The 14,032-nt window shown below is 37.7% G+C and overlaps 1 protein-coding gene across 2 annotated transcripts in view; it reads right to left on the bottom strand.

The window, feature by feature from the left end:
* The window catches only part of BMP5 (bone morphogenetic protein 5), a 57,557-nt gene that overhangs the window by 14,811 nt on the left and 28,714 nt on the right, over positions 1-14,032 (bottom strand). For both annotated transcript variants that reach the window (XM_042017103.1, XM_042017102.1), the window contains 2 exons: positions 11,670-11,818; positions 1,131-1,328 (listed from right to left, as the gene is read on the bottom strand). In XM_042017103.1, the coding sequence (XP_041873037.1) occupies positions 1,131-1,328; positions 11,670-11,818 (347 nt within the window). The remainder of the gene's footprint in view (positions 1-1,130; positions 1,329-11,669; positions 11,819-14,032) is intronic.

Here is a 14,032-nt window from a genome sequence, read left to right on the forward strand (position 1 = left end):
CCTTCACCCAAAAGAATGCAATTCTCAAAGTTAACAGACTTTTTCCAGGGAATAGGAAAAATTATTTAAGTTATTTCTTTGACTTCTTTAGCAATGCAGTAGTAGTTTTTGGTTGTTATGGTAAAATTACCCTTCTGCAAAAGATCTGGGAAAGGTTTTTGCGTTGCATTAGAGTGGTCTCTAGCCTGCCTCTGTCAAGGTTCTGAGACAGATATAAATAAGGCATATTGCTCATAACACTTCTCCTCAAATAGATGAGCCGCACTCCCAGGCTAAATTCCTTCCACAAAATACTGATTTCCCTACTTGTAGACATCCATGGGGTTTAAGAACAGCACTTATATTAAGGTTTTGATATGCTGTTATTAAATCTGCCATGCTTCTAGAAAGATACACTTTCACACCCTTTTCCCTAAAAGTAGAAATGTTTGTTCAAAAGTGAGGATATTTAGAAAGTTACTTTGTGCCTTTAGCTGAAAGGACCATTTCAGGAAAAACTGGAGCAAAATTTATTCCAGGCTCTAAAGTGATTAAGAACATTTTCATGTGCATTATTGTCAGTACCTTTCAGGTAAGGGACTAAATTCACTCAATTGAGGGATATATTGTATATTTACAGCAGTACTTGTCAGCTGATCTGAACTCCTAAACAGCTTACAATTTTTCAGATAGGTTAAGCTTCCTCATTTCCAGTATTGAGATTTTTGTGTTACATCTTGTCGTCTTCAGCTGGGAGGCAGTTTAACAAGAGTCTAAACACCGTCCTTTGCTGAGGCTTCCTAGACAAGCAGTAGGGGTGCAATCCTTCTCTTTACCCTCTACTTTTTAGTTACACGTAACAAAGATATCATCCAGCTGAGTACTGCATAGGCCTAGTTTCAAGTTCAGACACAGCCTTTCTTAAACTACTTGGTCATTTCACCTTCCTGGGGCCCATGATGCATGTAACTGATCTGACTTACAGAAGGTAGATGGTGTCCAGGGCCAACATAACAAAAGAGGAGTGGGAACATGATTTCTGACAATTCATCCAGTGAGCAGCATCTTTTTGAGCTGTCGTGACTGCATTGCATTTGAGCAGGTGCCCATAATTCCTATGAAAAGACTAATAAATCATTGCTCCATCTTACCCCCAATGCTTGGCATCCTAGAGGACTCCTGTTGATTACTGGATTTGTTGCGGTTCTGGTTTTTCCTTTTATTGTTGGCTGCTCGGACAGAACGGAAAAGCACTTCACTTGCCTTGAAGAATGCAACCATGAATGGTTGCTTTGACTGAGGCCCATGTCTTCCAACCAGGCCAGCAGATTTAACATTGATACTTCGACCTGTAAAGCAATGGAAGTTGCAAGTTGAAAGGTGAACTTCTGCCCTTCCCTAAGCCACAGCAGCAGTTCAACTGCTGACTGACTCATAGCAAGGAATTTGCTATAATCCTGAATTTACATGATTAGGAGTCCTATCTGTGTTTTGTTGAACAGAACTTAAAAAGACAAAAAGCTCAACCATTTGCAAAAGTTTCAACAGCTTTACAGGTACAATTTGTTATTGCATAAAATTGCAGTCTCTGTGTGCTATATACCTTATTCATTCCACAGCATTTTAATTCAGTCTCGTGCATACATCTATAGAACTGAAAAATAAATGAGCCCCATTAAAGTCTATTTTCTATAGAAGGGATAATGTAATGCAGTCTTCTAATTTTGAATCGTTTCAGTGTGACCTGGAACCTTATATCCCCAAAGCAAATCAGTAGCAAATAGAAGTGTAGATAATAAATATAATTCTCCTTTAAAAATAAATATTGTGCAGTGTTACTCAAACTGATGTTCATTCACCAGTAAAGGTGGAAAGCCATTCAGTCGTTCAAGAGAAGAGAGTTTGAAATATGTACATTATTGACTCTGGTTCTGTTCCCAGGGGATGTGCATATTTCTTTAAAATATTTGTTCAGTCAGGACTGTGTGGTAACCTCACTATATTATGTGATCTAAACCTCACTGAAAGAAAGGAAAGCAAAACAAGTCACTGAAACTGCATCAGTGACATTTTAGCAAATAAACCCTTGCTCTTAACAGAATTTATTTTGGCAGCATAAACACTTTTGTGCGTACGTGTATTATGCAGAGCCATTCAACCGTCAGAAAATGAGACAGTGTCATGTGAAGCTGTGCAGCTGTGCAGGGTGGGGGACACAGAGGTCCTTTAAGCAGGAAGGTATGGGCACTGGCACCGCGTGTGCTGGGCGGCATCGGGGTGCCTCAGGGCTCTTCTAAACCCACTGGAAATGTTTGTTATGCGGGCAATGAAGGAGCATCTGCCTCACAAACGTATAATGCTGTTAACTCAATCACCCTGAAAAAGAACTTGCAAACAAGCATAGGAGTAAACCTTATAGAAATAAGCATATAGGTTTCCTTTTCAAACACAAACTTACAGTGGCTGCATGCCAGAGTCTATATTTCTTAAAAAAACTCTATCACTGGCATAAATGAAAGAGGCAGTTTGATTTGTGGTTAAAGTAGTTTCCATTCTACTTCCACTGTAACAAATGTATTAATTCAGCTCAGACTTCCTCCTTCTGGCAGCCCTTTTGCAGTAAAAAGAGAAATTAGAAGTTCCAGCCAAATACCATACCTTGAACTGACCCACTTCAATACATAAACACTTTTACAACATGTTTATTCAGGTGTAGCACTTTAAATTGGTTTAAGATGTTTCCAGTGACAGAGAGCCCAGCAAAGGCAAGAGAAGAACTGAGAAAGTTAGCAGTTACGGAGCAGAGTAATTGGCAACATATTCTGAACAATTTTGATAATTACTTTTTTGACTACAAGGGAAAAATATATTTGTTGAAGCTTCTGATTTCATTTAAAATGCCTTTTTAGTATTTTGTTCCTTTAATTCTTCTTTTCATGTGTTTGAGTTACTATTAAATAATTCAGTAACATTAATTTCTGTATGTTCCAATCTTCTGTTGCAAGCCAGATATGAAAAACTGTATACACTATTCTCTATTCATAACAACGTGGACAAGCTAGCTTCTTACCACAAAGTTCCATATTTCCCTTCATTTCTAGAGGGAATATTTTTACTATTTTTCTTTATTTTTCATTCCAATGACTTTCAGAATTTTAATTTTATCTGTAAAATATTAATGCTTTACTGGTGGACATTTTAAGAATACTATTATATTTATATATTGAGAACTGTAAAGGTGTGTGAAGCTTTTCTGAATTTAAATCTAGGTTCTCTGAATTTACAATGGTGGATATTGTGTGTGAAGCAAAATATCCTTCAAACCAATGTGAACTCCCTTTAAAATAACTTTTAATATTATTAAGTTTCCTCTGGGTTTCCTTCAGACTTCAGCAATGAGATGGCTATTACAATTCCACAAGTTAAGGCTTAGTTGGTTATCCAGGGTATAGGGATATAGTATAAAAAATTAATCCTGTAACCCACAGCCTTTTTACACACAGAAACAGCTTATGTGACTTTATTCCTCTATGTGCTTGATCTTCTAAGCAGCCAGCATAAGTTTTTAGGACCCATTTGTTTAATTCATAAATGGTGTATGCACTGGATCTGCTTCTAGTGCAGAGGAAAGCTTTTATTGACTTCTGTGGGTTCATCGTTAAACTTTTCTCTCTCAGTTTATCATAGACCTTAGCTTAACTGCAACTTTCAGAAGACGAAGCAATCAAAATATACACTGCCCTTGAGACTCTATATTTCTTCTGAGGAGGACCTCTGAACTGTTTGGTTTGGAAATTCAAACTACATATGTTATCTCCATTTTTGGTTGCTTCTTTTCAGAAAAAGGTTGCATTTACAGAACTTCTATTATCCTTTATTTAAAAAAAAAAAGGAAAAAAGAAAAAAAAAGTGCATGTGGGATATTTTCCTTCAGTCTAAAAAGCATTGCCCCTTCTTGAACAGCAGGTTATTCAAAGTATTCTGCCTCTGAAAAGCATCAAGCTTTCTGCCACAGCAGTAGCTCCACTGTGTGTGCCATAGTCTTGTCAGCTAGCCCTTAACTTGTCTGTAGTGTCAATTTCACAATACATTAAGAAAAATTTTACTCTATCCTGAATTTCCCCTTGCAGCAAGAAGCATTCATGGGCTTCATTTTTGTAAGTAGTTTTAATCTATCGTTTCTTGTAAACATTTAGAAAACACTTAGCTTCAATGACAACTGAAAATCCACGTCTCTCAGGCGTGTAGTTGCTCCATACTGTGGCATTAAAGCAATACTTTCTAAAATCAGCTGAATGACTCAGGCTGACCTGCTTAACTACACTCGGAGCTTCAGCCACATGAAACTCGTAAAACCAAAACAGCAAAGTTTGTCTTTCTGCTTCTCTTGAGCATCTCTGAACAAGAATTGAACTCGGTCAAGCATTCCTGAAAATTGGTTTGGTTTTATCCTTTCATTATATTTTTAATTCTGACGATTTCAAAGATTTTCTTCAGATTTCAGAAGAAAATAAGAAAGTTCAAGTAACCAGCAGTCTGCTTGTGCCTGCTCCATTGAACTTAGCCACTGCAATTGCCCCTGCACCTAGGAAAAAACCCCAAAAACATAATAGATGGATTTACACTATGCGGTGACAGTCCAGAGCCTTTGTATTCTTCACGTACTGGCATGCATTTCTCAATACTGCTGTGACAATTAATTATCTCTTCTACATATTGGCAGGTATATTTGGAGACTAAAACTTATTTAAAGCATTATGTTCCAAATTTCCTGAACTCCTTAGTCCTTATTCATAGGATTCTGAGCCTTTGGCAAGATATATTTGTTTGACTTGGCATTTAAACCTTTTATTGGCTTTTATACTATTTGATAGTAAAGTGCCCTTAGCAGTTTGCATAAAAGCTTGCATGGAAGTTCAGGTTTGACTGACTGAACTGAATGAATATTATTTGCCTTTTCACATTTCCTCAGCTAACAATAAAGGAATCGCTGCTGCAAAAATAACTCTGATGTTCGGCTTACAAAAAGGTCCTATCTCAACAATCCTCACAATTTTGTGCCTTTTGGTTTTTTACCCAGAAATTAGGAATAGCACTCAAGGTGATAAATGCAGAGCTATTTGCTGTGTCACTATGTCACATGCAGTCATATCATACAAATCTTTTCGTGAACTGATCAAGTTCTATCTTAAAAGTTCATTTCCCCCCCAGCTGCTCCAAATGGAAATGCAAAAGCCCTTCAAGCATTCAGTAACAATCTGTCTCGCAGTCTTGACTGGGAGACATATCCTTGTTTTCCATAACATTCAGAAAGCTGACTTTTTCTGAGATTGCCAGTGTGGATGCCAATGACGGCGGTAAGATTTGTGCCTTGGCTTTATCTCCTCAGACAGCATATATTTTAAGCAAAATATTGATCAGACACTAATTTTGCAAGAGCTTTCAGTCATTATGCATCCCAGCCAGATTTACACTGGCAACACAGCACAATGAGTAATTCCAAAATCCATTCTTTTGTCCTGAGTCATCAGACTGTAGCAAACCTCTCATTTTGTTATGAAAAACAAGAACTTATTTACTTTCAAAAGTGTTTGAGAAGCCACAAAACACATTTTACAGATTAACCACCACTGCTAGGTCACAGTAGTTATTTTGGTAATAACTTTTCATATTTGTACTTAGAAATAAAAAATTTAGTGATTCTCAGAACTCATTTCAACATGGTTGGCTGAAAAAAAAATTAAAATTCCAATGCCACACCTATGGTTTGCTTCTTTTGGGGAGTGACACCTGAAATGAGGATTGGGAAAGGCCTTTTGAAGAAATATCCTGGGCACCCAAGGTCCAAAAATGTCTAATATTTGAGAAAAAAACTGCCCATAGGCTCTGAATCTGAAAGAACACAGTAGTTTTCAAAATTAGATAGAAACTTTTGTGGTTTCTCACGCCCAAAGAGAACTCTTGAGAGCAATGGGACTTGAAACAAAAGAACTGAGGTAGACTTTGGCTACCTAAGTTTATTTTTAAAAAAGAGTAGAGAAAAGCTAGTAACACCAATGTGATGGTCCATATATAAGACATCCTCAACACTCCAACTCCAAAGCACTTTTTACTGTCTCTGTTGTATCATCTACATAAACTGCTATGCAAACTTTTCCTTTGGTGAACACATTCATCTGTAACAACATAAAATATGCTTTTGACACAAGCTTTATGTGTTTTATTAACTCTTTTTCTCCCTGGAGGCTTTAAGGAATTCTGACAAACGGGTGGTCTTGGATGCTCTGCTCTGCCTTTCTTAGGCTTCACAGCTATAGTCACTACTAGATTTATCTTTTGTTTGTCAAATCTTACATTTAGTTATTTTTACTCAGTTCATTTTGTGTATCTTTTTGTGTTAATTTTGATATTCGTAAAGTTCTTGAAGAAAGTGCTTGGGAACATGCAAGGAGCCCTGATATGCTGTATAATATGGCAGTACCATATACGCTTACACAAAAAATCAGATATAATTAGACACAAAAATGCTGTGGAAGTATTTGATTTATCCTTTCAAGTTAATGCACTTAAACTATGAGTGGCTTGTGGGAGTCCTGGGGCTTTTCTGCACCATTAAAAAATGTGTTTAGGAAGACAATAAAACAAGGAGAGATTAGATTAATTGGTCATCCACCAAAGAATAAAATGGATAAAAGCCTTCTGAATGGAATGGAACACAAATGCCATTATCTCTAAACTAATGGTGTTGAGAAGCAGAGGTATCCTTCATCTGTCTGGGGAGCAGGGTGCGGGGGGATTTGCACAGCTGTACAGCCAGGACCAGTGTGCACCAGTGGTGGTAGGAGAAGGGGCGGGAGCCCATTTCACTCCCCTCCTTGGCCCTTCTGCTTAAAGCGAGTGTGCCCTTACTAACAAAGGATGTGTTCACTTGCTCGAAGCTGACACAATGAGGACCATATTTGTGACTCAGCTGGAAACAAAGGTTTCACCTATCTGAACAAATTAAAGAGTGCTGGAAGTGGATCATCCGCTCTGCTCTGGTTGGGAGTGTGCTCCTGGTGCATTTACATCCTGTGCCAGCTCCACTGCAGAGTCAACAGAACCTCAAGGCAGCACTGCATGGGACCTTTCTCATGGGGACAGCTGTCATGGGATCACCCTGTTTTGGAGACTGAGAGAGTCATCCCTCCAGCTTGTTTCACACCACAGTATTCCTGAGCATGTTTAATTTACTAGTGCAATTTTGGCCAAAGTCAGCTCTGAACCAGAAATGAATGTAGCTGTACTCAGGCAGTGCTTGAGCCCAAGCTAATAAAACCTGCTGAGGGGCAGGATGTATTAGCTCGGGTTCAGTGCTGTGCTAACATGCCTATATGGCTTCCAGATGGCTCCGAATTTAGTCAGAGCTATTGCCTGCCAAAGTCCATATACATATCAATATAAATACATATATCCCAAGTTCCCCCACTACAAGGACAGTAATGAAGGCGAAATTGCTCCTCATACTTTGCCTTGTAGATACCAGATCCATCAAGTGATTTAAAGGTAATGACCCAGCTGCACCCTCCGGAGTGCTTGATAGCTACCGTGGTCATGTAAGCAAGGTGTCACAGTTGTCTGGGGGCAGCTGTGGGATAAACTGATGACATTTCGTGTGGTAATGGTGAAGCCAAAACAATGTCAAATATGCAGCCAAGTACATGAAGAGGCCAGGGTGCTTCCACAGGTTGTCATGGCTTGAAAGCAAACCAGCCACTCCATGCGGCACCAAGAACATGGTTGTGCTGCCTTTCTGAAGGCTTAGTTAGTGAAAGGGACCTTGAAAGATCCAGGCTAAAAGGAAGAGAGGCTAAAAAAGAGGGAGTGTGTTTTTTGGTTTCTTCCCCAACATCTCTGGAGAAGAACTTCACCAATCCTTCATGCCTCATGTAGGGTTAAGATCCAAACCCCCTTCCAGGGACACAGATCAGAGTGTACCCAAATACATGATGGAGTGAGAATTGGCCTTCCACAGAGTTCACTTGGATCAAGGAACCTATTTTTTTCAAGTTTCCCTTTGCTCTGAGGAAAAAAAATATTTAAAGTAAGACTCAGAGTCAGGGAGCTGAGGGTTCCTGCTGCCTGCCCACCTCAAACAGCAGGAAAGACCAAAGAAACCTTCTATGGGACTATGTGGCAACAGAAATCACCTTAATCTGCTTTGGCTTTTCAAAGTCACCACCAGTTTCTTCTGCTCTGATGTGCAGGTAGATGGAAAATAACTGAGAGCTGCAGAAATCTAATAAAAGGCACAGAACTACATGACTGTGGGGCTACAGGATGTTGTACTGACAGCTGTGTATTTGGAATCCATTTTATTCTGTGGGTCACCAACAGTCATCATTTCATGTTATCTCCCTCTCCCATTTTCTGTAAACAACTCTAGGTTCTCCTCAGCAATGACAGAAACAGAAAAAGGATTATTCTTGTAGCTGTTTATACCCCTTCAGCAAACTTGATGTTCAGACCACTGCTAACGTCCACTTATAAAAATGCTAAATGTTAAAATAAAGATGCTGATTCACTGGAACATGTTTTAAGCCTTAGGAGACATATGGTATATATATATGGGAAAAGCATTGCATGGAGCTTTTCAAACTGCTTGTGCATCTGCATTGATTTCATGCTGCAATTCCTCCAACACCCATGCATCCATCAGCATGAAAAAGATCACCTCTCATTTGAATCATAACAGAGTTTTGGTGTCAAAAGGAGGGAATCAGCCAAAAGGGGATGCTGCAGAATGTTGAGGATACATTAAAAAAGAGAATCGAAAAAACCTGATCCTTAATTTACCATGGCCTCAGGGAAACAGTGCATTATATGTTGACAGCTTCCATATGTGTCATGCAAACCTTTATTCTTACTGTTCAAAATAAAATGTCCCATTAAGAGAAAAAGTCTACATTTCATGCTAAAATGAGACGTATGATACCAAATACTGTCCTAAAGAAAAAAGAGAACACATTCCAATGTCATGTGGCTTTTGTAGTTTTTCAGGGTTTTCAAAGGGGGAAAAATATGAATTGCAGCAACCAGACATTTTTCCAAAGTTTTTTTTTTCACACTGTTATGTTAAATAGTTACAAAATTTTTTTATTCCTTATGTAGACATTATTATTATTTATGTGCCATCTTCAGGGATCCAAAGAAATATATCTACACAAGTAATTGCCTAAAATGTCTCTGATAGATAACTGTAAGAAAGATTACTTTTAATGGTAATGATAACAAAGTAGTCATACCCTGGAGTCTCAGCCACTATTGGCATCCCCTATTGGCTGTATGAGTAAATCGGAAAATTAGTATGCATTTACAGACTTGATTATCCGCAGTGTAGCACCTGAATAACTCAATCAGGGATTCTCTTGCTTAATAGAATTCCATTTAGTTTAATGATTTGTTGCAATAGAAAGGTTAATGGATCAGGTCTTATCATAAATATCTCTCCAGTTATGGGGGCAGAAGTCCTATACCTCCTGTAAACTCAGCTGACAGCTGGAGGCATGAAGAAATGTGCTTCAGACCTGCCCGGCCTGAAGTTCACTTGAGCCAAGGGAAGGTTTTTCAGTTGATTTGAACCAGTCCCTGAGCTCTCACAGAGAACCGGTTGGAGGGAGGGTGGGTGGGGTTCTCTGGGTTACGAACCGAGTCTGCTACATACTGAGTCGTATAAAAATTCATGTTCCATCTGTACACAAACGTGTCATTTAACTGCTGGTGTTTCTAATAGCTTCCAGAAGTAACAGCAACCCAATAAAAATAATCAAAGCCTTAAGAGCAAAATTGTAAGAGCATGAAAGGATGATTTTGCTTGTGCTAAGCTGAAGTTGTGTAGCACAGGTCTATCCTATAGTTTTGAAAACTTTAGTCCACAGAACTGGACTCCTTGGACGAATAAACTGAAAAAGGGAACAGAAAGTGAGGGAAAAGGCAAATTCCTTCTTCAGTGAAGCAGCTATATTAAGTCAAAGAGGTAAGATGCAAAAGGTAAAGCTGCTTGTGGCTTTGGAACTTAAAATAGAAAATTATCTATCACCTTTCTGATCTTAGGAGTAGGACAGGGGAAATATTTGCCTGAGCTATTATTTTACAATTTCTTCAGTGTATTAACCTAAAGGTTTCCTTTTACCCATACAAACTTCCCTGTAGTTTACCGAACGGATGTAATTTTGAGGCTAGAACCAAAAAATTGCTGGTGGCAGGGTTTCTTAATGAATGCCTTTCATGGATATTTAATTTTCAACAATTTCTCTGTTCAAATCTCCTGGAAAAAAAAAAAAAAAAAAGCAAGGATGGAGTTTATTCTGGAGCAGGAAAGCTGGCCAGAAGCCAGCCCACCTAATTTGGATTCCTGACGGAGGTGTCCCCAGAATTGTAAGAGCTTTAAAATGGCCTCACTAAACCAGGCTGCCTAAGAGATGTACTCCCTATGCAGCCCAGGCTCAGGAGTGGTGCCTTTAAAGGCTGGTTGAAGGCAGCAACAATGTGGTCTACTTTGTACTGGTGCCTCTCTTGTCCACTGACTGTACTCTGACCGTAAAGGTAACATCAGATGAAATGGCCATGTGCTTTGGTGCAAGCCTGCCAGCTCCCTTATTAAGCATCGTGCCTAAAGGACAGTTTTTGCATAACTCTCCGGCAACCGGGGCACTTGCTGAAAAAGTATGAGATGCTTTGTTCACAGCCCAGCTGAGCCTGAGGGAGAATTTAGATCAAAACCAATGAGAAAATGTAGCCAGAACAAAGAAAAAAACACTAATCCTTACACCAGGGTTTCTTCTGCTACTCATTAACATTATGTCAGCTAAGGTTTAGATTAACTGGCATCATAGATCCCTTGACCTCTGACATAAAAAGCTTTTTGACAAAAAGAGTTAAATCTGAGTTTGCTTGTAAAGTGGTATGGATTAAGTGAACCATCACAGAAAAAACAGTATATAAGTCTCTTTTTATTAGTTTCTAAAAAGTCTAAGTAAAGAACATTTCTTCTAAAAATATTGTTTTGCATTAGATGCATTTTCAAATTTAATGAAGAGCATAACTATGAATAACACAGTAGCCCAGTAAATTTGTACTAAAACCTCGCACAGCTTGGACTTCAGTTTTGATAGTGGTTTTTCTAATTTTCAGCTAACTAAAATTTTCAAGATTTCAAATTTCTAACCCATTTCAAGATAAAAAAGAATATCTTTTTAAATTAAAGAAAAACAGTTCCCACATTTCCCTATTGTTAACCTTTCTCCAACATCAATATCAACAGATGCTATGCCTTCTGAACAGCTCTGAGGTTATTTTTTAACTTTCTCCATGCTTCCGCCCAGAAAGTTCTGCAAATTTGTCTGAGTTTCATGAGTGTAGTCATCAGTGGTAGAACATTAAAATGGAACTGAATTTCATGTGTAGGAGCACTTCTCCTGAACCCAATTTCACTTGATTCAGTTAGTTTTATAATTGACATCTTCTACAGAATTAAAAGTAATAGAAAGCTTTCAGACCACAGCAACAGCAGGATAAGATTTGTGTTGTTTGCTTATAAACTCTCAGTGAATTATCACCCGGTCAAGTCAAAAAACACCCATCCAGAAAAGAGTCCCAGCAAGGTATGACAAGAGCATACATGGCATTATGATCTGTGGCTTCAATCTTACCGTCCCCAGTTTCAGCACAGAGTTGCAAGCCCAGGTTGTTCTGTGGATTAATGACCCAGTGATTGCTGGTCGCAGTAATGTCAAAGACAAACCAGCCCACATCAGAAGCTTGAGCCTTTCTTGTGTCTAACAGGAACAAGTCTGCATCCCTAAGTTAAAGAAAATAGAGTTAAGGCATTCAAATGTTATTATTTTTGTCCTGAATTTCCTTGCTGACAATAACTTCTTGGAGTCCAAATTAATAATCATTTAACATATCCTCATTATGACACAGTACAGCATGTGCTGTAGTCAACAAGTAGTTGTTAAGTATAATACAGGTATTTCCCCTAAGAGGCCTTTCTGAAATAAGTTTCAGCATGTAAAAACCTACAGCTCTGGAAAATCTGAAAAATACAGTTTCCTGATATAACTACACAAAATACATAATTAAGGCTGTGTATAAAAAATTCATCTTTCAACATCAGAAAGTCTCAGGAAAATTAACTTTTATAAACCTTTCAGTGTAAAAGACAAAAAATGTCAAAATCACATTCCAATTTCAACTAAAACTCAGAGGCATAGCGTTGCTAAAAAGATCTGTTGTTAATAACATATCACAGCAGCTGTATCCTATGACAAAACTAGAATAGATGGCAGTTCAGACCGTTTCCTATTACTACAGATGTTTAGAAAATAAGGCTCTATATCAAAGCAGAAATTACATATATATTCAATAATATAATTATTACATTTTAACCCTCAGTTCCCTGGTATATTTTCAAATTTGTTCCCGTGAAATCTTCCAGTAATTCAGAAGGGCTGCTCAGGGGAGTTAGTATAATTGTGTTACTAAATTTTTTGCATGGGTCATTTATTTTTTCTGTTTTCACATATCTCCTGACACAATTGGTTCCAGATCATCGTCTCTATTACAAATAGTTTACTACAATGACCAGACTAAACCCAAGATATTTAACTCTCATCAGTTTCATTTTACATGCTTCTACAAAGCAGTGTGCATTATTAAAAGCTGTTTTCACCATTTAACCTTTTAAACCTAAATCTATAGTTACAGAAATCTATGTCTTTTATGCCATAAATAGTAGTCAAAACAGTAAGATACAAGAAAAAATGTTTTATTCTATTTTTTTACTGTACAAGTCAGCTGAACTCAGACTTGGCTGACACAGATCTGGGAATCGTACCATTGCCTTACAGACAGAATGAATATGTGCTTTAAAAGGAAAGACAGACAGAAAGAATAGAATAGAATTTTTGTGTAAAAAGTGGATTTAAAATTTCTAGTGTTCTTGTCACTGTATTCTTACAGTGCTTAATCGCAATGACACCTTAGTTCCTGTCTTATCTAAACACAGTAAATGCACCTAGAAGGTCTGATACTGAAAAAAGTTTCAAGTGCACTTTTTGAAACTGTGGTTGCTAAATACTGAGGAAAATAAGACCAAATTAACTATAACAAGCATATGTTTACTTACATGTGAGATATATCTGCAAAACCAGGTTAAAGAGTTCAGAAATTATGAAAGAAGATTATTAAAAGAAAAAGAAAAGGAAAGGGCTTTTATTCAAGTCACCTTTTTTATTCCTTCTGTTAAAGGACAATCTTTTGCTGGGCTCTTATCACTTCCATTCTAGTAGAACTGTGCTAATGACCACACAAGGAGAAAACATACATTCCCCCTCTGGAGCTAACATGAAGAAAATCTTACCATTCAAAAGAGCCTGACCTGCTCTGCTAGCACTGAACAAATTAACAATGTACCACAAGCTCATAAATAGTACTCTCTGGACTCTTAAATGCCAACTTTTTTCTCTAATAAGTAGTTTTATCAGAACTTTAAACCTGCAAAGTTTAATTCTGACTGTAGTAGTCTTTGAGATGTTTATTTAGAAATACTTTTGCATCACTCAGTATATTTAATAGAAAACTGTAAAATTGTTTGGAATAGAAAATACTACAATATCACAGTGATATAATTCCACACTTGTCTTTTCTCCTCCTAGAATACATAATGCTTTCCCATATACAGTCTTTCCATTCCAAATCCAGGATTGATACTAAATGTTCTCAAAAGTCAGGATGCACAATGTTTCCCATGCCCAATAAGGCGCTACAAATGGTACAGTCCAGAAATTCCTATGAAGGACAAATTTTTCCTCAATGTGACTTTATTACTTTGTATTGTAGTAGAAACTCCAACTAAAGTGTCTTTGGTATTGATATGTCAATTTTCTTGTTTGTCCTCCTGCAAGGATAGTGATCTGGCTAAGGTAATAGACTTTAAATAGAGACAGATTGCTCTTACTCATTAACTCGCAAATGAAAAAAAAGTGAGTTGGGGTTACCTAGAGAAAACCAG

The sequence above is a fragment of the Corvus kubaryi genome, unplaced genomic scaffold (genome assembly GCF_017639235.1).
Source record: "Corvus kubaryi isolate FWS band 111438036 unplaced genomic scaffold, C.kubaryi_AGA036_p1.0 split3-73, whole genome shotgun sequence".
Classification (NCBI taxonomy): domain Eukaryota; kingdom Metazoa; phylum Chordata; class Aves; order Passeriformes; family Corvidae; genus Corvus; species Corvus kubaryi.